This window comes from Eumetopias jubatus, unplaced genomic scaffold (assembly GCF_037043125.1).
Source record: "Eumetopias jubatus isolate StellerSeaLion01/CBP00866 unplaced genomic scaffold, mEumJub1_p1.0 scaffold_1, whole genome shotgun sequence".
NCBI classification, from domain to species: Eukaryota; Metazoa; Chordata; class Mammalia; order Carnivora; family Otariidae; genus Eumetopias; species Eumetopias jubatus.
The window spans coordinates 93,829,941-93,853,091 of record NW_028274807.1 but is presented as its reverse complement, the minus strand read 5'-3'; the positions used below and the strand labels follow the sequence as shown (position 1 = coordinate 93,853,091).

The 23,151-nt window shown below is 36.6% G+C and overlaps 1 protein-coding gene across 1 annotated transcript in view; it reads left to right on the top strand.

Annotated features, from left to right (window-relative positions):
* PRKCI (protein kinase C iota) overlaps positions 1 to 23,151 on the top strand; it is a 63,050-nt gene that overhangs the window by 5,690 nt on the left and 34,209 nt on the right. The window contains exon 2 of the mRNA XM_028101047.2: positions 9,641 to 9,762. Coding sequence (XP_027956848.1) covers positions 9,641 to 9,762 — 122 coding nt within the window. The remainder of the gene's footprint in view (positions 1 to 9,640; positions 9,763 to 23,151) is intronic.

The window sequence follows — 23,151 nt, the reverse complement described above, 5'->3', positions numbered from 1 at the left end:
AATAGTTTGGGGAAGTCTACATCGTATTAATATATCTGTAAGTATAGATATTGTGTACACACATACCCTTTTATTTTTCAAGTAAACAGATTCTATTTCTACACATTTTTCTGCAACTTGATTTGTTTTCATTCATGATCATCTTTCCATGTTAAGGTAGACAGGGATAAATAGATACATATATAGAGAGCAATCTGCTTACTTTATAATTGATATATAGTGTTCTATAGTATTGTTATACCATAATTTAATCTTTTTCCTGATTGATGAGCATAAAAAATTACTTTCATTAAATCACTATTTCAAATTATGCTGAAGGAACCTCCTTTTTATTTAATATATATTCCTGCAAACATGGTCCAAAATTTGCCTGTTTTAAAACTTGATATTGTCCTCCAAACACTTACCAATTTCTGTTCCAAACAACAGTGTACAAATGAAGTGTTTTCCTTGTGTTCCCATTGCATATTGTTGGTCTTTAAAAATTTTCCCAGTAGGGGGCGCCTGGGTGGCTCAGGCAGTTAAGCGTCTGCCTTCCGCTCAGGTCATGATCCCGGAGTCTTGAGATCGAGCCCCGCATCGGGCTCCCTGCTTAGCGGAGAGCCTGCCTCTCCCTCTCCCTCTGCACCCAATGTGCACGCGCTCTCTCTCTCAAATAAATAAAATCTTCAAAAAAAATAAAAATTTTTCCAATAGGCAACACATGCTAACTTTTTTATAGCTCTTTTATACATTACTGATCATTTGTAGTTCTTCTGTTTGTTTATTCATGTCTTTTGCCCAGTTCTTCTCTTGGATTCTGTCCTTCTATTGTGCTCTCTCTCTCTGTCAAATAAATAAATAAAAATCTTTAAAAAAATATTTTTTCATCTATTAATTATGCAGCTTTTCAAGTGATTATCTTTTCAATAAATCTGATATTTGGGGGTTTAGTTATTTGTAGTGTACTGACACAGCTTAGTTTTTTAAAAATGTATTCTAATACTGTTATTAAAATAGGTTCTTTCACCACTGAGTTGAAGGACAACTTTGTTGTATACTAAACTTATCAGATGGAATGTAAGTACTTTTTATTCGGTTTCATTGATTTTTTTTTTTTTAAGATTTTATTTATTTGAGAGAGTGAGCACAGGCAGAGGGAGAGGCAGAGGGAGTGTGAAAGGGAGAAGTGGACTCCCCGCGGAGCAGGGAGCCCGACGCACGACTCCATCCCAGGCCCCTGGGATCATGACCTGAGCCGAAGGCAGACGCTTAACCAACTGAGCCACCCAAGGGCCCCCAGAAAAAAAAATCTAATTGGTATTTTGATTTGGAATTGCTTTGAATTTATAGGTTAATGTGAGAACTGATAGTTCTATAATATTGAGCTTTGCCTTGTAAGTATAATCCCTATTTATTGATCTTTTTCACGGTTTTCAGTAAAATTCCTGTCCCTTAAATCTTACACATTGCCTGTTAAATTTATTCTTAAATGTTTTATAATTTTATTGCTTTTGTGAATGGGATCTTTTGTTTTCATAGGCTTACTAAATACCATCTATTTTTGAATATTTAAGTGGTCACCCACCTTATTCTAATAATTTCTTAGTTAACTATCTTGAATTTATAGCTAAATAATGTCATCTGGAAATAACAATTGTGCCTCTTCTTTACTATATATCTCACTTATTTAATTTTTCTTATCTTTACTATTTGGCTAGGTTTTCTAGACAGTGCTGAATTTTAGCAGTGATTCTTTTATCTTTTTTTTTTTTTAAGAGAAGGAAAGGGGGAGCAGGGAGGGGCAGAAGGAGAGAGGGGGAAAGAGAATCTCAAGCAGGATCCATGCCCAGCATGGAGCCCAGTGCGGGGCTCCGTCTCACCACCGTGAGATCATGCGCTGAGCCGAAATCAACAGTTGGACGCTTGACTGACTAAGCCACCCAGACACCCCAGCAGTGATCTTTTATCTTAATGAAATATTACCATTAGTTAGAAAAATTTCACCAAATTATCTTCAAACATACCAGTCTCCTTTTGCCCCTTTGAGATATGCTAAAGAGCATAGAAACTAATCTTTATAATGTACCCAGTTGTTCCAAGAACTATGATAAGTGTTTTGTTTTATTTAATCTTCACGACAGTATTCAGAGGCAGATATCATTATCTGCATTGTATGGATGGTAACATTGAGTTTTACCCTTCAGAGAAATTTCTTTTTCTCCTTTTACTCTATTGACGGGGTTTTTAAAAATCATTTTTTTGCTTTATTGTCAAATTCATATTTCACAGTTCTTTTTGAGCCAGTTTTCTATTTTTTTATTAAGATTTTTTATTCACTTAGAGAGAGAGAGAGTGAGCACAGAGAGGGGCAGAGGGAGAGGGAAAGAGAAATTCCAGCAGACTCCTCCCTGAGCTCAGAGCCTGACAGGAGTGAGGAGAGTCGGGGGGGAGGGTGGCTTGCCTCCATCTCAGGACCCTGAGATCATGACCTGAGCCGAAACCAAGAGTTGGACACTCAACCAACTGCACCACCCAAGGGCCCCATCTATCATCTTGATCATTAAAAAAATGGAAGTTGCTTTATGACTTTCTTATGAATAACAATTTGAGGAGTGATACTATGAGATTGTATGAATATTCTGTTTCCTCAGAACCTTTAACCCAGTGATTTTACCATCCATGGATAATTCTATCTAAATCTATTATATCAGTGATTACAAATAAGACTTTTTTCTCTTTATACTACATTTAATTTGGGAGAAAAGGTTATTTTGAGATAGCAGAAGGACTGAACCGGTGGTTCTTTTTTCAGGTTTATTTTTAAAAGCAATTAATCCTACAGAAAAACTTTAGAGTCTATATTTTAGAACATAGGAACATAATGAATGCTTAAAGCAGTTTGTCTTCTGAAGCCCAGTAGCAAAATTAAAACTGCCTTTTTTTTCTTCTTTTTTAAAAATTCAGCTAAAACTATATCTAAATTTGCCATTTTGGGAATCTTTGTGGTGAAGCAGACTATATTCTGTCGAAGACCAGTGGTAAGATAATTTATGCTAACACTGAAGTTAAAACCAGAAAAAAAAAATCTTTCATGCATAATTGGTTTTATACCTTTAGAATGAAATATCTTTATTTTGCAGCTCATTTTTAGCTTTAGTGCTGTAATAAGGATCTGGTGTTTGTAGAGGGTATGAACATGGTGCTTTCTCAATTACTTAGAGAAGTGTTTATATAAAACTCCCTTAAATGTTTTAGTTCCTGGAACTTAAGGAGTGGCAGTTGATAAAGCATGACTCCTTCACTGAGTCTCTTTAGGATGTTTGTACTTATGTTTTTTAAGGATTATTTAGAAAATATTTGTTCTGATAAATATTTTTTAGCTCTTGAAAAGTAAGATTTCTTAAAAGTCCCTATTGTTTACAGACATGCTTATGTATGTGTTAATTGTAAGTTCATGTGGACCTTAGTAAGGAAGTCATGTTTTGATGATATCTGATACTAATTTTTTTCCCTTGCATTCAAAAAACATAATGCCATACTTGTTCTTTGCCAGAGAAAGTCTGTGGGAGCCTTTCCTTCTCTCATTTAATTCTAAAATACATTCTCTCAACCCTTACTCCCTCATACTAATAACCTTGAGGGTATTTTGAAAGAAAAATTGCTGGGCAGGTGGGCAGGAGGATGGGCTAATTGGGTGATGGATGTTAAGGAGGGCACTTGTGATGAGCATTAGGTGTTATATGTAAGTGATGAATCACTAAATTCTACTCCTGAAACCAATACTATATTTAACTAACTTGAATTTAAATAAAAGCTTGGAAGAAAAAAAATAAATAAAATTGAATTACAAAAACGAAATTGCTTTAAGGTAAGCATATTCTCTTATAATGTTGTTAGAAGAAGGAACTATTTTCTTTTTTTTTTTAAGATTTTATTTATTTATTCATGAGAGACAGAGAGAGGCAGAGGCAGAGGGAGAAGCAGGCTCCCCAAGGAGCAGGGAGCCTGATGCGGGACTCAATCTCAGGACCCTGGGATCATGACCTGAGCCAAAGGCAGACATTTAACCATCTGAGCCACCCAGGCGCCCAACGAACTATTTTCTATTTTTATTTTCTTTTTTAAAAATAAAATTTTAAAAAATTTAAGACAATTTTATTCATAAAATTCATTTTAAATTTTGTAAATATTTTATTTATATTTTTTACTAGAAAGTAAATTTTATAATAAAATCATACCTTTATATGGTAAATAAATTGTTAATCTGTACTATTCAGAAGAGTCTAAATACAAAGTACATCCTCTTTCCATCTCTAATCTCTCTCCAATCTCCAGTTCCACCACCCAGAGTTAACTACTTTTAAAATTTTGTTTTGTTTTGAGGTGGCTGGGTGAATCAGTCAGTTAGGCATCCGACTCTTGATTTCAGCTCAGGTCATGATCTCAGGGTCCTGAGACTGAGCCAGCGTTGGGCTCTGCGCTGGGTATGGAACCTGCTTAAGAGTCTTTCCCTCTCCTTCTACCCCTTCCCCACTCCCCATGCTCACTCTCTCAAAAAAATAAATAAAAATAAAAACCTGTAAAATTTTGTTTTATTATATCCATTGCTCAATATGAAAGATGAGGAATTTAGTACTTCTTTATCACTGTCTCTCCTATTTTTAGTTCTAATGGTTATGTTTGTAACTTAAATAATGTACCTTCTGCTTTTCTTTTTAATTGTGGTTAAAAAAAACCACTAAATTTACATCTTAACCATTTTTAAGTGTACAGTTCAGTAGTGTTAACTATATTCACTGTGTTGTGCAACCAATCTCTAGAACTTTTTCATTTTGTAAAACTGAAACTGTTTCTGTTGAACAACTCCCCATTTCCTTCTCCTCCCCCCAACCCCTGGGAACCACTGTTCCAATTAAATGGAGTCTGCAGTATTTGTCTTTTTGTGACTGGCCCATTTCACTTAACATAATGTCTTCAAAGTTCATCCGTGTGTCAGAATGTCCTTACATTCATTCATTCATTCATTCATTTAAGTTTATTTATTTATTTAAGTAATCTCTGCACCCAGTGTGGGACTCTAACCCAGGACCCTGAGATCAAGAGTCGTATGCTCCTCTGACTGCTCCAGCCAGGTGTCCCAGAATTTCCTTAAAGGCTGAATAATATTCCTTTGTGTTTATATATCACATTTTGTTTATCCATTCCTCTGTTAATGGACACTTGGGTTGCTTCCACCTTTTGGTTATTGTGAGTAATGCTACTATGAACATGGGTGTACAAATAATTTGTCGGAGTCCCTGTGTCCGGTTCTTTTGGACCTGTACCCAGAAGTGGAATTATGGGATCAAATGGAAATTCTGTTTTTAATTTTTGAGGACCCTCTGTACTGTTTTCCGTAGCTGCTGCACCGTTTCACACTCCCACCAACAGTGTGCGAGGCTTGTGTTTCTCCACATCCTTGTCAACACTTGTTAGTCTGTTTAGTTTTGTTTTGTTTTTGATAGTAGTTATCCTAATGGGTATGAGGTGATATTTCATTATGGTTTTGATTTGTATCTCCCTAATGATTAGCGATGTTGAACATCTTTTCATAAACTTGTCTATTTGTATATCATTTTGGAGAAATGTTGGTTCAAATCCTTTGCCCATCTTTTATTTGGATTATTTGTTTTTTTCTTTTTCTTTTTTTCAAGATTTTATTTATTAGAGAGAGAAAGAGAACGAACAGGGGGAGGGGCAGAGGGAGAGGAAGAAGCAGACTCCGTGCTGAACGGGGAGGCTGATGTGGGACTCAGTCCCAGGACCCTGGGATCATGACCTGAGCAGAAGGCAGACGCTTAACTGACTGAGCAACCCAGGCGCCCCTATTTGGTTTTTTCTTGTTCCCTGTTTTTATTTTTAAATGATTAGTTTTAGATAAGAGTATTGACTCTCTACTAGGAAAGAAACATTTTGAATTTATACTTTTATCTTCTCCACATCTTGATTCTTCTTAGTAGTTTTTACATTCTAAAAGTTTGTAACATTATTCTGTTCTTTAACTTATAAATGTTTGTTTAAAGCAATTTAAAAAAGGATTTGTGGGGCGCCTGACTGGCTCAGTTGGTGGGGCGTGGGACTCTTGATCTTGGGGTTGTGAGTTCAAGCCCCATGTTGGGTGTAGAGACTACTTAAAAATAAAATCTGGGGCACCTGGGTGGCTCAGGCGGTTAAGCATCTGACTTCCGCCCAGCTCATGATCTCTGGGTTCTGGGATCGAGCCCGCAGTAGACTCCGTGATCAGCAGGGAGCCTGCTTCTCCCTGTCCCTCTGCTCCCTTCACCTCTGCCCTGCACGCTGGTGCTCTCTCACTCTCTTTCTTTTTTTTTAAATTTTTTTTAAAGATTTTATTTATTTATTTGACAGAGACACAGCGAGAGAGGGACCACAAGCAGGGGGAGTGGGAGAGGGAGAAGCAGGCTTCGTGCCGAGCAGGGAGCCCGACGCGGGGCTCGATCCCAGGACCCTGGGACCATGACCTGAGCCGAAGGCAGGCTTAACAACTGAGCCACCCAGGCGCCCCTTACTCAGGTCTTCTTTAAGATTTTTTTTTTTTTAATTCATTTGAGAGAGAGAGCACATGAGAGGGGGGAGGGTCAGAGGGAGAAGCAGACTCCCTGCTGAGCAGGGAGCCCAACGCCGGACTCGATCCTGGGACTCCAGGATCATGACCTGAGCCGAAGGCAGTCGCTTAACGACTGAGCCACCCACGCGCCCCTCTCACTCTCTTTCAAATAATTATATAAAATCTTAAAAAAAAATAAAATCTTAAAAAAAAACAAGCATTTATAATGAATGCTTTTGTAGGTGTTAAGCGCTTGAAGAGCCCAGTAGTATGAGTAGATGCGTAAAGAAGGAAAAGTAATCTTGTGTAAATGAAACTTTTCTCTTTTAAAGATTCCTTTAACTTTGTTGTTTGGGGCTGGTATGTTTTCTTCGTTACTTTTATGCCATCTGTTTTCAGTCATCTGGGATTTTTACTTTCTGGTCTGCTGCTGGTGCCTTTTCTGATTTCTAAGACTTAATTTGCCATTTCAATTTTCTGTTGTTTCCGTGGGCCCTTCGAATGAAGGGATATAGATATGTGTTCCCTCTGCCATATTAAACTAGAAGCATCTGTTGCCTCTGTGTGTTGCTTTTAGAAGGTTGGATGGGGAGGGGGAGCGTCAGATCACAGTGTCCACCATAGGTGTCATTAGATTTGGATTTGAAGTCATATTCTATTTTTCAACTGGGAGAGACTGGCAAACATTCCTTTGTCCTTTGCTTTTTAAATCTGTAAAATAGATTAGTATGTCTGGTTTGATAGATATCATGAAGGTTATGTAAGATAAAGTTTGTTTCAACACCCAGAGTACACTCAGTATTCTATAAATGCTTACGGGCAAAGGAAACATAAACCATGATATTTCCTTGTCAGAAGTGCATTTTCTGGAAGATGGGTTTCTCCTAGAGAGTATTTCTTCTGCATTCAGTTAAGAAATGTTTGAGTCCTTATTATGTTAATAGTTATGTGAATCTATGAAAAAGTCCGAGAATTTTTGTCTTCCAGTTGTGTACAGCTTAGTTGAGGATGTGTTATCAGTATATGAGTTAAATAACAGAAAATGGAACATAAGATACATGTCGGGCAGGTTTAGAAGTATAGACCACTGGGCTTGTGTGGTTGAAAGAGGTTTAATGGAAGTTGGTGTTGAAGCACTTCTTAAAGAATTGATCCCCACCTCCCTATATAAACTGGGCCTTGAACTGCGGAAAGGTCAGAATTAAAACTTGGATTATCAAGGTCTTATGTGTGGAGGTTATGAGTAAACCAGATGTCTGTAGAAGAGTATTTGTGTTGGGAATGGTGGGTTCAAGTTGAAAATAGAACCAGATTATCAAAAGACTTAAATACCACACAGAGAGCTAGAATTAGAGATTTAGGAGACACCCTACACAGAGATAGTAGTTAAAACATTGAATGTGAATTAGGTTTAGAGAGAAAGGAAGAGTGACGGAATGAATGTGAACAAGGGTGTAAAGAGTATCTTGTGATCGAAAATCGAAGGAGACTTAAGAGTTCAGAAAAGCAGACAGAGAGCCAGGGCAACATACTATTATGAAAGCCAAGGCAGGAGAGTTCTGAGGCAGGGGCAGAAAGCTATGAGATGCTTAGAATGATTATCAAAAAAAGGCCAATTTTCATGTCTGCTCTCTGTTTACCTTTGACAGCCCCTAAAGACTATAGTTTTTTAACTTTTTTTTTTTACAGATAACTTAAAATTCTAAATTCCTTATTTCCCACTCTATGTTCTGTGTTCTAGCTACCCATGTCTGTTCACAGTTCCTTCCTTTCTTCAGTGAGTATTTGTCAAGAATCCATTCTGTGCTAGGCACTGTGTCTAGGCACTGTGTTGGCCACTAGGAATATAATGAACAAAACAAAATCCCTACTTTCACCAAACTTACATTCTAGCTGGGGTAGATGGTAGATGGTTTACCTGTTGAAGTAGTAGAAGAGGTTGGTCAGAGAGGTAGTCAAGGCCCGGTAGACCCTGCTGGGGACTTTGGATTTTACTCTGCATGGGAAAGAAAGGCACTTGAAGAGTTTAAAACAGGAAGGACGTGAACTACATTATCTTTGTAAAACCGTTAGAACAGTCTGACACCTAGAGATCACTCTGTAAGAGTTTGTTAAATTAGAGTCATTTAGTCTATCTGACTTTCGTTTGAAAGGATACTGTAGCTGGCTACTGGGCAGAGATTAGATCATTGGGAACCTTCTCCTGGCTCCTTGGAGGAAACCCCAGGCCTCTGCTCTAAAACATTTTGTTGCAATTTTAAGTTTTATAGTGAGTAGCTGCTAGGTAGATTTATTTGAATACTGTTGCTTATCTTACACTAAAACAAACATAAATACACATTTATGTCTATTCCTATGTATTTTGGGTATCTACCTTAAAATATTAGTCATACTATAATTGTGGCAAATGGAAGGTTTTTGGGAAAAAGTGAAAATAAAGGTGTGAGGTCTAAAAATCATGCTGCACAAAGAATGGGTGACAGTCTTATGGGTGGTTAATCTGCAGAAGTGAGGGCTGAGGAGGAGGGCATATCAGATCTTTGTCCAATTATTGAAGAGCCATCTTTTAGACGAAGGATAGACTTCCTAAGGAGGGGCGATCTGGGACCAGCGATTGGAACAGATTTCAGTTAAATATAAGGCAGAAGCTAATCAGTAACTGAGCTATTCATCTGTGGAGTTCAGTGCCTCACAAAAGAGAGCACTTCTGAAAACTAATATTAAAGCAAAGTGGGATGACCATCAGAGCAGTTAGGGTGGGCTTCCCGAAGGAGGAGGAGATTGAATTAAAGTTTCTCACAAATCCACTATTTTTATTTTTTTATTTTTAAATTTTTTATTTAAATTCAATTTAGTTAATATTCCACTATTTTTATTTTTAAACATTATTAATATGGATTTTTTTTTTAACTTTACAGGGATTGTTTACTGGAAACAATGCAATGATGTACTCACAAAATATCTGACATTCTTCAGATCGTCAGGCATTTAGTAGTATGTAGAGCATCATTAGTTTCAGTCATCTTCAAACTTAAAACTCTTTTTCTTTTTCAGGGATATCATGATAACACATTTTGAACCTTCAATCTCCTTTGAGGGCCTTTGCAATGAGGTTCGAGATATGTGTTCCTTTGACAACGAACAGCTTTTCACCATGAAATGGATAGATGAGGAAGGTGAGTGATAAAGAGAGGGCTATGTGTGTAAGCATTTGATTTAAGATACTATTTTGTCATTTATTTTTAAAATATAGTAAAGGTCCTAATTAATTAGGACTATTAGGTAAATTAGAAATTTGATGCCATTTTAATTTTGCTTCAAGTACTTAAATGAAAAGAATACCAAAGGGTACAATCTTTGTTTTGTCCTTTATACCCCAAAATAGAGTGAAATTAATGTGACTTTCTTCCACCATTAACATAAACATCTCATCAAATTGTGTTATATTTTACTTTAATTTTGAATGTGAATGTTATTTTATACTTTAGAGATTACCTTCAATAATTTGGTAGTATTTTTTCTGAATATTACCTCAAAGAAAATGTGACAGAATAAAAGTGATTGTGACACCATGATTTCAAAGATGGTGGCATTGATGCCTTAATGACTTGGACTCAGAAAACATTTATTGAGTATCTGTGTGCTCAAGATAGATATTTTCTATCCTCAAACTCATTGTCTCATAGGGAGATGGACATGCAAATAACAAATGTGGTAAGTTGAACATAAATGCATAGGGATCTTGGAATGCAAAAGAAGTAGCATCTACATGTGCCTGAAATATGTGTGACATTTGGACTAAAACAGTAACAAAGAAAAAAAGTTTTTGAAGTGGAGGTGAAGGGAAAACCATTTCTGACAAAGAATAAGACAGAGAAAGGACATGTTATGAACAACATGGTGTGTGTGGAAGAGCAGTAATTCACTAAATTAAAGTGTGGGGAATGGTGTGGTATCAGGACTAGATCCTTGCTCCTGAGTGTGGTCTGCAGAACTTTTAGAAAAGACCCCATCACAGACTTCTGGATCTGAATCTGTATTTTAACAGGAATTACAGGTAAGTCGCATGAATATTAAACTTGGAGAAGCTTAGGGTTGACTCAATCCTGGAAGGCTTTGCAAACCACATTAGACTTTATTTTACATGATAGAATGTCATTGAAGTATAGCTTAAAGATACCCTAAATATACTAGCTTTGTATTATGGCCCTCTATTAATTGTAATGCAAATGGAGTTTCTTTTTAAGGAATGTCATTATAATATGTAGCTCAATATTTGGGGCCATTTCTATGTTTCCTGATAAGAAGAGCCCTGGAAAGATATTATCCCAGATCCAAGCTATACGTAAACTCAAAACCCATTAGCACTTTTGAAACACTTTTTTTTTTAAAGTTTTATTTATCTAATCTCTGTGCCCAGTGTGGGGTTCGAGCTCATGAACCCGAGATCAAGAGTCGCATGCTTCTCCTACTGAGCCAGTGAGGCGCCCCTTTAAAGACATTTTTAAAAGTTTCCTAAGTAATCCATGTTTGCTGTTTGGGAAAAGAAGTAGTACAGATGTTTTGAAATTTTAAAAGAAGTCTTCCGTTTGCCCTTTCTCTTCTTTCCTTCCTCATCAATTCCAGGCGTAAGAGAGAAAACCACTAGTAACAACTTAGTATATATCCTTTGAGATATTTTCTCTGTATATACAAATATTTTTGCTTCTGTACATTATTTATAAGTGTACTTTTTTTATACAAAAGAATTAAATCATTACAAACCATTAAATGATATTTTCCTTTTACATTGTGAATTGGATATTTTTTCATTTCAGTGTCAGTGGAATTACATCATTACCTTTTTTTTTAAACAATTTTATTTTTTTTAAGTAATTTCTACACCCAGAGTGGGGCTTGAACTCACAACCCCAAAATCAAGAGTCACATGCTCCACTGACTGAGCCAGCCAGGCGCCCCTACAGCATTACTTTTTATTTTTTTATTTATTTTTATTTTTTTAAAGATTTTATGTATTCATTTGAGACACAGAGTTACAGAGAGAGAGAGAGAGAGAGAGCATGAGCAGGGGGAGAGACAGAGGGAGAGGGAGAAGCAGGCTCCCCACTGAGCCAGGAGCGCGATGTGGGGCTCGATCCCAGCACCCTGGGATCATGACCTGAGCTGAAGGCAGACGCTTAACCATCTGAGCCACCCAGGTGCCCCGACAGCATTACTTTTTTTAAATGCTGTGTATTATACCACATCATTGTAGGTATTTCTTGATTTATTTAATTCCTTATTGATGGATATTTGGACTATTTCCAGGGATTTTTTTTGGCACTATAAGCAATACATAATGAACATCTTTATATGTAATTTTGTGCTATTGTATGGGACTTTGTGTAGCAAATTCATAGGATATGCACATCATAAATTTTGGTAGCTAGTGACAGTTTGCTATCAAAAAGTTTAAACCAATTTATGGCACAATTACTTTGAATGAGAGCATCCCTTTGCTCTTGCCCTCAGTAGCCTCAGATATTATCAGTCTTAAAATGTTAAGACTAAAAATGTTTTGAAGTCTAGTAAGGGAAATACTAGCTTGGTATTTTAAATTCTGTATTACTTACGGATAAGATTATCTTTATCTATTCATCCACTTTTGACCACAAGGTTAGTTTAAATATTGTTAATTCTAAATGGTGTGGATATCTCACAGTATATCTTCAGCCTGAACATGAGACTATATAATTTAGCACAGTATATACAATATAGTTAACATCAATAAATTGATTCTTATCATGAACTAATGTTATTCTCATTTTTTTGAAAGTAAACTCTATGCCTAATGTGGGGCTTGAGCTCACGACCCCAAGATCAAGAGTCTCATACTCTACCAACTGAGCCAGCGAGGCACCCCAATGTTACTCTCATTTTAATCCTATCCTGATCATTTCATGCCATTTAGGATTTTTTTCAATTGGTGGTTTTCAAGCTAATGTACATAGGAATCATAGATAATGCATTTTATTAAATTGATTTAGAGATAATCCATTAAAAATTTGGTGTGCGTGGGTGGCTCAGTTAAGCATTCGACTCTTGATTTCGGCTCAGGGCATGATCTTGGGGTTGCGAGATCAAGCCCCAGGTCGGGCATGGAGCCTGCTTAAGATTCTCTCTCTCCCTCTCCCTCTCCCCCCCCCTCCATCTCTCTCTCTCTCCCCCTCTCTTAAAATAAAATAAAATAAAATAAATTTTATAGTACTCTTATACTTCGTATTGCCGTTACCTGGGGAGCTCTGTTCCCAAATTGTTATATGGCTGTCTCTTTCCTGTCATTCAGGTTACTCAAATGTCCTGTCCTCCAAGAAGCCTTTCACTCCTATTCATTTTATATCTTGTTTTATGGTAGAATGTAAGCTCCATGAGAACAGAGATCTTGTCTTTGCCATGGAGCTCCAGTGCCTAGAGCAGTACTCAGTAACAGTATGCTCAAAAAACATATATGAATTGTAGAAAAGACTAATAGCAAGCCTTTCCTGTAGTTTTATGTTCATTATTGAAGATTTAAGCATTGGGAGTTGTGGTTTATTCTATTTTTTCTTAACATTATAGCATATTTTAATTAACAGATTCACATAGTAAATTAAACTAATTCTCTGGTGAAATAGTCTTATCCTTTTATAATGCAATTCAAAGTTCTTTGTCTCTAAATAGCTATTAAGTGTCCTAATTTTCGGGGGAAAACTATAAATCTATAGCCTCATTCAAGGAAAAGGTTAAACTTTCTATTAAAGTCTGCTGATTCCCATGTGATCCTTCTTACCCTGGTTAATTTTGATACCAGTCTCTTCTTAATTTTAGGCATATAGAGCCAGTCGTAATTATTTTTAAGTTCCTTGCAATTATTTTTCAGTTGTAATTTTGTTACCTTTATTTTTAGCCAGGTGGGCATTGGGGCATGCTTATCTAGAGAAAAAAATTCTGTCTAGAATCAGTGGAACGCAGGACTATGATTTCTCTGGTTTATGAGCAACACTGTCTAGAAGCTAAGCTTTTAATTGTGGGATTTTTTTATTTTAGAGCAAATAGTGATCATAAACTTACTTCATTTCTTTAAATAGATCTATGACAGCCATTCTTTTTCCTTGTGTTCAAAACCAGTTTTACTGATTTGTTTTGAAGTGCTTGTAGAAAAACTGGTTTGCTTAATCTAACTAAACATTTTAGAATGAATAGTAATTTTGTAACAATTATACCTCCCTTCTCAGGTAAGAAGAGAGGGGACAGAGAAGGATAAATGACTTTTTAGTTCATCATATTTTAATTGTGACTTTTTCCATAAGAATATGCCTTTTTATACTCACAATCTAATATTATTTTCTAAATTTCTAATTCTGTCAATTTCTAATTTATTCAGAGTCTGATTACCAGGTTTATATTTAACTGCTTCTATTCTGTCACTTCTCTCTCTCTCTCTTTTTTTTTTTTTTAGATTTTATTTATTTATTTGACAGAAAGAGAGCACAAGCAGGGGGAGCGACAGGCAGAGGGAGAGGGAGAAGCAGGCTCCCTGAGGAGCAGGGAGCCCAATGCGGGGCTCGATCCCAGAACTCTGGGATCATGACCTGAGTTGCAGTTGCTTAACCAACTGAGCCACCCAGGCACCCAGTCACTTCTCTTTTCTTAGAAACTAGCCTTTGGATATTTTATTTCTTAGTTAAGTTTTCATTAAGAGTGGTGCTTGCTTTTTAACAAAAATATTGATTTGTTTGAAGGAAAAAGTAACTCTGAGGATCCTCAGATCCCCCCAAATAGCTCCTATAAACAAATTGATGATGTTTATTTTGGTGAATATACAACTAGAAGGGATAGGGTAACAATTTTTTTCTTTCTTACAAATAGCCAGATATTGTACAAGCTGTTATTTAACCCACCTTTTCACTTAACATCTTGTGGATTATCTTTCCATATCAGTGTACGTAGATTTATATAACATGGTTTATATAATGTTTATATAATATGGTTGTACCATAATTTATTTAACCAATCCCCCTTTGATGGATATGTGGATTATTTGTAGCATATAAAAATATTAGTACAGAGAATATCTTTGTGCATGTGTTTTTTTGGGACACCTGCACTGTATTATTTATAGGGTAAATTCCCTGAAATGGAATGTGTCCTTGATAATAGGTGGTACCAAATTGACCTCCAAAAATATTGTACCTTTTGTTATACTTCTCACCAATAACATATGTAAATTATTATTTCATTTACACCCTGTAAGAGGCTACGTGAGAGAAAAAGTAGGTGATTTGCAGAGAGTGGGAAAGGATTTTATTTGGATGTAATTCTTTAATTCATATCCTTTTGGCTTCAGTAGGTGAGATTCATTGAAATTTGAAATGCATTAAGCATTCTTTGATGTAAAGAGTATGTGTGGAGTGTTTCTGAATTCCACAGGTTAAACTTCTTCCTGTTTGCCTTATTAAATCTGATGTGTTCACAGGGGGGATAATTGAATGTCAAGACGTAACAAAACCACACTTAGGATGGTAAGAAACATACTTCTCTTATGTGATATTTTCCAAACATCTTTAGTCTGATGTACTTTTAGCTGGTGTGTAAAGAACAATCATTCTTCATACTTTTTCTCTATCACCTAACACTGTATACTGACAGTGGTAATCATGTCAGAAGAAACAGTGAGGAGAAAATTTTTTGGCTGAATTCAGTGTGACTTCACTTACTTAGATAGCAGTATTATGGATCAAAACCTGGAAATTAAAAAATGAAAAATCGACATCAATAAGAAAAAAATCTACTCCTTGAACAGATCTTGTTTTGTAACTGGTATTTTCCTTTTAGAGAACTTTTTTTAACATTTCCTGTAGTAGAGGTTGGTGTTTGATTAATTCTTTCCTCTTTTTCATATCTTTATTTCATCTTTTTTTTTTTTTTTTAAAAAAACAGCTTTATTGGGGTGCCTGGGTGGCTCAGTTGGTTAAGCATCTGACTCTTAATATCAGCTCAGGTCCTGATCTCAGGGTTATGAGGTCAAGCCCCTCTGTTGGGCTCCACACTGGGTATGGAGCCTACTTAAAAAAAAAAAAAAAAAAAAAAAAAAGGTGTACCTGGGTGGCTCAGTCGGTTAAACATCTGCTTTTGGCTCAGGTCGTGATCCTGGAGTCCCGGGATCAAGCCCCACGTCGAGCTCCCTGCTCAGCAGGGAGTCTGCTTGTCCCTCTCCCTCTGCTGCTCCCCCTGCTTGTGCTCTATCTCTCTCTCAAATAAATAAAATCTTAAAAAAAAGAGATAAAAATAAAAAAACAGCTTTATTGAGGTATAATTGACACACAATATACTGTACATATTAAAAGTGTACAATTTGTTGAGTTTTGACACCCAGGAAACCATCCTCACAAGCAAGATGAAGACCATATCCATTACCCCCAAGTGTTTCAGTGTGCTTTGCAATTCCTCACTCCTACCCCTCCATGCCAAGTAACTAGTGATTTGTTTTCTGTCACTATAGATTAGTTTACATTTTCTAGAGTTTTGTAGGCATGGAATCATACAGTACGTACTCTTTTTTGAGGGGCGGGTTAGTCTGGTTTCTTTCACTGGGCAAAATTATTGATGTGTGTGTTGTGTTTATCAGTAGTTCACTTCTTTTTATTGCTGAGTGGTATTCCATTATGCAGGTGTACCACAATTTTTTAGCTGTTCCTCTGTTGATGGACATTGAGGTTGTTTCCAATTTGGGGCTATCACAAATAAAAGCTCTGTGGCAATCACGTATAAGTCTTTGTATAGATATGTTTTCTTTTCTCATGGGCAAATATCTAGAAGTGGAATGGCTGGATCGTCTGGTAGGTATAGATCCCTTTTTATTTATTTATTTTTCTTTAAGATTTTATTTATTTATTTGATGGAGAGAGAGAGATCACAAGTAGGCAGAGCGGCCGGCAGAGGGAGAGGGAGAAGCAGGCTCTCCACTGAGCAGGGAGCCTGATGCGGGACTCGATCCCAGAACCCCAGGATCATGACCTGAGTCAAAGGCAGATGCTTAACCAACTGAGCCACCCAGGCACCCCGGTATATATTCTTTTTAAAAAAATAAATAGGAAAAGAAATATTTGAAAAGGAGATGAGGTGGGATACTGCAACCCAGGTACATTCTTGGGCTGATGATTTTTAGAAAGGAATTTATATGGAAGTTGAGGATATGGAAATTGATACCTTTTAAAAACCATCTAAGCCTGGTCATCCCTGGAAAGTCTTCCTGCACTCCCAAGGATAGAGTACCCCACACAGAAGACAACTGGCTGACTTAGAGAAGTCCTCAAGCCCTCTTTCAGTTCTGGCCTCTGCCCCAAATCTGTGCTCCAGGCACTCTGTCTGGTAAACTCTGGCTGCTGCCATTTATACAGCCGGCCGTGTAGATGCCTGAAAGGCAAAGGCATCAGACTGGGGCCCACCTGGGAGAAATCCCTTGCAGTGGTGGGGTGGAGATGAATTGAGAGGTGAGACAAGAGGGGCCATAAGAGCCTGATTGGGCACCAGGGATCCCAGACTCCAACTTGTGCTCTGGTCTGCGGGAGGGTCTGTCCCACCTCCAGTTGCATTGTATTCCTTCGCTTTTTATGGGGCAACTACTATCATAGGATAAGTTTATAATCCAAACTGTTTCTCACTCACATCCCTCCATCCCCAAGGAACCACTGATCTGTTTTCTGCCACTATTCTATATATATAAATAACAAAATACGGTGTTTTTATGTGCTTTCAAATTCATATAAATGGTATTAGTCAGCACATATTCTGAGACTTCCCTTTTTTCACTGGACATTTTGTCTTAAGGCCTGTTCATGGCCATAGAGAACTAGTATACTTCTTTTTTAAAATTCTTTTTTTATTGTGGTAAAATATACCTAACAAAATTTTAACCTTTTTTAAGTGTACAATTCAGGGACATTAAGCATATTCACAGTTCTATGCCACCATTTCCCCTACCCTATTCCAGCATCTTTTTATCATCTGAAACAAACTCTATACCTATTAAATAATAACTCCCCTAATTGAATTTAAATTAAAAAAAAAAACTCCCATTTCCTCTCCTCCAGCTCCTCTTCCTCACTTGCCTCTCTTATACTTTTTGTCTCTATGAATTTGCCTTTCTGTCCCTATGAATTTTCTCTGTGAAATGGAATTCTGGCTTCTTGCTGTCTAGGTCACCTTTGTTTTTGAAAGATAATTTTGCTGGGCAAATAATTCTAGGTTGGCAATTTTTTTTTTTTTTTTTTTTTTGCATTCTATACACTGTCTTCTAACTTGCATTGTCTCTGATGCAAATCTGTTACGCAGCAACCTTAGTTCTTCTCTATGTAATGTGTCTCTTTGGCTGCTTTTAAGATTTTTCTCTTTATTAGAGAAATTTTGGCCATTATCTCTTCAAATTTTTTTTCTGTCACCAGACCCCCTCCTTTAGGGACTCAATTACATGTATATTAGGCTTCTTGAAGAGTCCTAAAGTTCACTAATGCTCTGTTCATTTTTTCCCCCAATCTTTTCTCTGCTTTTCATTTTGGATGGTTTCATTGCTGTCTATTTAAGTTCACCCGTCTTTTCTTCTGCCATTAATCCCATCTAGTATAGTTCAATTTGGGCATTTTAAAGTATCTTCCATCTTTACTTGACATGCCCAATACCTACAGCTTCTTGAGCATATTGGATATAATTATAATAACTTTTAATATCCATTTCTACAAATTCTTTCATCTTTCAATTCAGGGTCAGTTTCAATTGATTGATGTTTCTCCTGGTGTGGGTCATATTTTCCTGCTTCTTCACATGCTGGGTATATTTTATTGGATCCTGGACATTGTGACTTTGGCGTTATTGGGTGTTGGATATATTTGTATTTTTCTAAATATTTCTGAGTTTTGTTCAGGGATTCATTTAAGTTACTTAGAAACAATTGATCCTTTGTCGCTTATTTCCAGTATCTTGAATCATTTTTTTCACTTGTTTTGTATAGTTTTTTTTGTGTTTTAGGTGGAGGGTTAAATCCAGTTCCTATTACCTCATCATCTCTGGAAGTGGAAGTTGAGGGATGGGCAACTCGATAGAATAGCATATGCTTCTGTAACCACTGATTTCCGCCTCCTGGAAGAAAGGAAGCCAGAAGCCAAAATCCACTACTATTATGACTGGGCCTAATATTGAAAGGATGGCCACTGGGTGCCTGGGTGTGTCAGTTGGTTGAGCAACTGCCTTCAGCTCAGGTCATGATCCTGGAGTCCCTGGATCGAGTCCTGCATCGGGCTCCCTGCTCAGCAGGGAGTCTGCTTCTCCCTCTGTCCTTCCCTCTCGTGCTCTCTCTCTACCATTCTCTCTCTCTCAATAAATAAATAAAAATCTTAAAAAAAATTTTAAAAAAACTTTGAAAACCTCATTTAAGAAAAAAAAAAAAAAGAAAGGATGGCCACTTAAACACTATAGCATTCTTGGACAGTTTTTGCAAATCTATGTTTTAAGCAATGCAACCCTTCAGAGTGGGGAGTGCAGGAACTTTCACAAGTGGTATGTAGTGTTCTGAAACCAGTATCCAGAGGTGGGTCCGGTGGGAATAGGCTAAATCTGTAAATCTATGGCAGACTCAGACATCAGGGAGAGGAGTGTGGTGATGCTATCTCAGACAAATGTTAAAGGTTGCCAACTTTGGTTTTATGCTGTGTTGATTCTTTCAAGTGTGGGGTACTGAATTGAGTCATGCTAAAAGACCTAATATAACTGGTGTCATATATGTGTTTTAAGTTCCGCATCTTGTTAGGTTATCTCATAAATAACTGAATCTTGCATATTTATCAAATACTTGCAGTCCAGTGCCCTAATTTGGTTCTTTCTTTTAATAGGTGAAAGAAAATATAGATGCATTGCAAAAAAGACTTGATCTGCTGGTTATAATACACAGATTTTATTATCTTGAAATTCATTGACCTGAGCATATCTCACTCTGGCCGTATGCCTTTCAGGATGTGAATTTGGTCTTTAGTAATAGAGTGGGCCTTGAGAAATAGCTTTTCCTCCTATCTTTGTTTCATGATGACTCTTCATGGAATGTTTTACTTCTGAGTTACGTGTTCTGCTCTGTCAGGCATTAAACAGTTGGCCCAAAAGGGTAATACTTGAACCACAGACATTCAGTCCAATAAAAACAAGATAGATTTGAGTATACGTAATGTCAGTAATTAACTCCGATTTTCACACTTCTTTGTGATTATTCAAAAGTATCAATCTCTAGGTAAATACTGAATACAGGTACTTTCTTCACCTGGTCTAGGTTTCAACCAACAGCAAACAGGTACTGGTCTGGCAAAAAGACAATGTCTAGCCGAAGGGAAAGATTGATTTTTTAAAATATAGTTATAATGATACTTTTAACAATAGTTAATTCCATTCATGGCATTTAGTCAAAGCACAATAATAAAGGCCACATGTTTAATGGACCAAGCATACTATGAGTCACTTTAAGTATACGATCTTTAGTTTTCCTGTCATCCTCACAATATAGATAATAGGCATGCAGAGAGCGATAAATAAGTATACACACACACACACACACACGCATATATATACATATGAATGACATATTACATTGATATGTGAAAATTTCATTTTTTTTAAAGATTTTATTTATTTATTTGACAGAGAGATAGCAAGAGCAGGAACACAAGCAGGGGGAGTGGGAGAGGGAGAAGCAGGCTTCCCGCCGAGCAGGGAGCCCGATGCAGAACTCGATCCCAGGACCCTGGGATCATGACCTGAGCCGAAGGCAGACGCTTAACGACTGAGCCACCCAGGCACCCCGAAAATTTCATTATTTTTTATGTTGCTGTTTTATTTTTGGCTTATACGTAAATCAACTTCTGTAGAAACAAAAGTTTTTTTAACCTATGTAAAAAATGGTATGTAACTATATTGATTTTCACATTCATAAATGTGGCAAAGTGGGAGAAATTTGGGTAACTGAGAAAGTGAGCCTCTGAATGAATTTATTTTTTTGAGGCAAACTAAAACTTTGCTTTTGGACTAGAATGTTACTTTGCTATCAGACTCACTTTTATAAAAATGCTGCAGTAAACATTTTTTCTAAAACAGCTTCATTGAGATATAATTTATTATTTAAAGGGGTTTTTAGTATATTCACAGAGTTGCACAACCATCACCACAATCAATTTTAAAACATTTCATCATCATCACTCAAAAAATAAATCCCATGCTCATTAGCATTCACTACCTATTTCCCCCTAAGCTCTTTACCCCCACAGCCCTTAGACCTAGGTAACCACTAACCTACTTCATGTTTCTATAGATTTGCCTAATCTAGATGTGTCATATTGGTACTTGTTCAATTGATGGACATTTGGGTTATTTCCATTTTTTGCCAGTTATGAGTAATACCGCTATGACCATTTAGTTACAACTTTTTGTGTGGCCATATGTTTTCATTTCTCTTGGATATCTGGGAGTAGAATTGCTGGGTCATATGGTAACTATGTTTAATCTTTTGAGGAACTACTGAACTGTTTGCCAAAATGGCAGCACCATTTTACATTCCCACCAGCAGTATATGAGGATTGATTCCAATACTTATTATTATCAGTGTATTGAGTGTTGATCCCAAACTGGTGTATCTATGTAACCTGATTGAATCATTTTGACTCACTATTTTTCATCTAGCATTTTAAAGATATCAATAGCACTAAGTTATAAAGTGGATATATGAGAGAACCAGTCTTTCTTTTATGTAGATTATACTCAGAAAGTATATCAGAAGAAAAGATTTCATCCATAGCAACAACAAAAATTTTCTTTAAAATCTAGGAATAAACTTTAAAGAAATGTGAAGAGGGATGCCTGGGTGGCTCAGTCAGTTAAGCATCTGCTTTCTGCTCGGGTCATGATCCCAGGGTGCTGGGATCGAGTCCCGCGTCGGGCTTCTTGCTCAGAGAGGAGCCTGCTTCTCCCTCTGCCTGCCGCTCCCTCTGCCTGTGCTTTCTCTCTCTCTCTCTCTGACAAATAAATAAATGAATAAAATCTTTTAAAAAAAATAAAGAAATGTGAAGAAACCATGTCAAGAAAACTGAAACAAAAACAACTGGATGCCATAAGCAAAACTTAAAATGAATGGGGTTAGGAAGAAGCATCGTGTAAAATGAGAGCTCCCTACAGATCAATCTATAAAGAGCATGATCCCCCCAAAAAATTCTAATAGGAATTTTAAAAAACTGACAGTTTCTTTTGGAAAAATAAACAGGAAAATTCTGAAAAAGGAAATGTAAAAAGGGAAGAATTTTCCTAATTTTGTGTGTTGGGAAACACCATAATCACAGATATAAGAGTAGTAACAACTGACAGAAAATATTTGTAACATTTACAAAGGATTGCTTTCTCTAATGTAAAATAATTAGGTCAAAAAATAGATGAAAAATCTACTTAAACAAGTGTAGATAGCTAATTCATAAATGACCCAAAAAAGCTAAAAAATTACTAATAACTAAAAAAACCAAAGATTTAAAAATAAGACATTTTCACCTATCAGATTAGAAGAGATTTAAAATTTAATAATTACTTATAGGGAGTTAGGAAAGATATGCTGTTGATTGTGTATATGATAACCTTTTGGAGTTCCTGTCATTCTAAATTTTGGAATAATTGTCAAAATTTTAAATGGGGGCACTTTATTTTTTTTAAAGGTTTATTTTAGAGAGAGAAAGAGCATGAGCAGGGAGAGGGACAGAGAGGGAGGGAGAAGGACAGGGAGAGAATCCCAGGCAGACTCTACACTGAGAACCGAGCCTGTTGCAGGGCTCAATCTCACAACCCCGAGATCATGACTTGAGCCGAAATCAAGAGTTGGAAACTTAACCGACTAAGCTGCCCAGGCACCCCAAATGGGCATACTTTAAAACCAATCAATCCTACTTTTAGGAAGTCATCATGAGAAGTTATTCAAACACACAAATACTTCAAGAATATTTGCTATATTATTCACTAATAAAAAAGATTGAAGTACTGATACACTGTACAACGTAGATGAACCTTGAAAACAGGTTCAGGGAAAAAAGACAGACATGAAAGACCACATTCTGTATGATTCCATTTATATGAAATGTCCAGAAAAGGCAAATCTAGGTACTGAAAATAGATTAGTGGTTGCCTAGATCTGGCAGTAGGAGGAGAGTTTGGGGGGAAATAGAGAGTGACCGCTGTGGGCAAGGGGCTTTTTTGAGGAGGAGATAATGAAAATGTTCTAAAATTAATTATATTGATACTTGACAGCTCTGTGAACATACTGACAACCATGGTAGACTTCAAATGGGTAAATTGAATGCTATGTGAATTATATCTCAATAAAGCCATTATTAAAAATTAGATTATCCTTAAGCTTTTCATAAAATGTGAAATATTACCTCCTTAGGTAAGGCTGTTCAGAAGAGGCGGCATTTGTCCTGGGTCTTGTAAAGATTCACAGAATTTCATGATTCAACTTAAAAGATGGTAGTAAGTTGTTG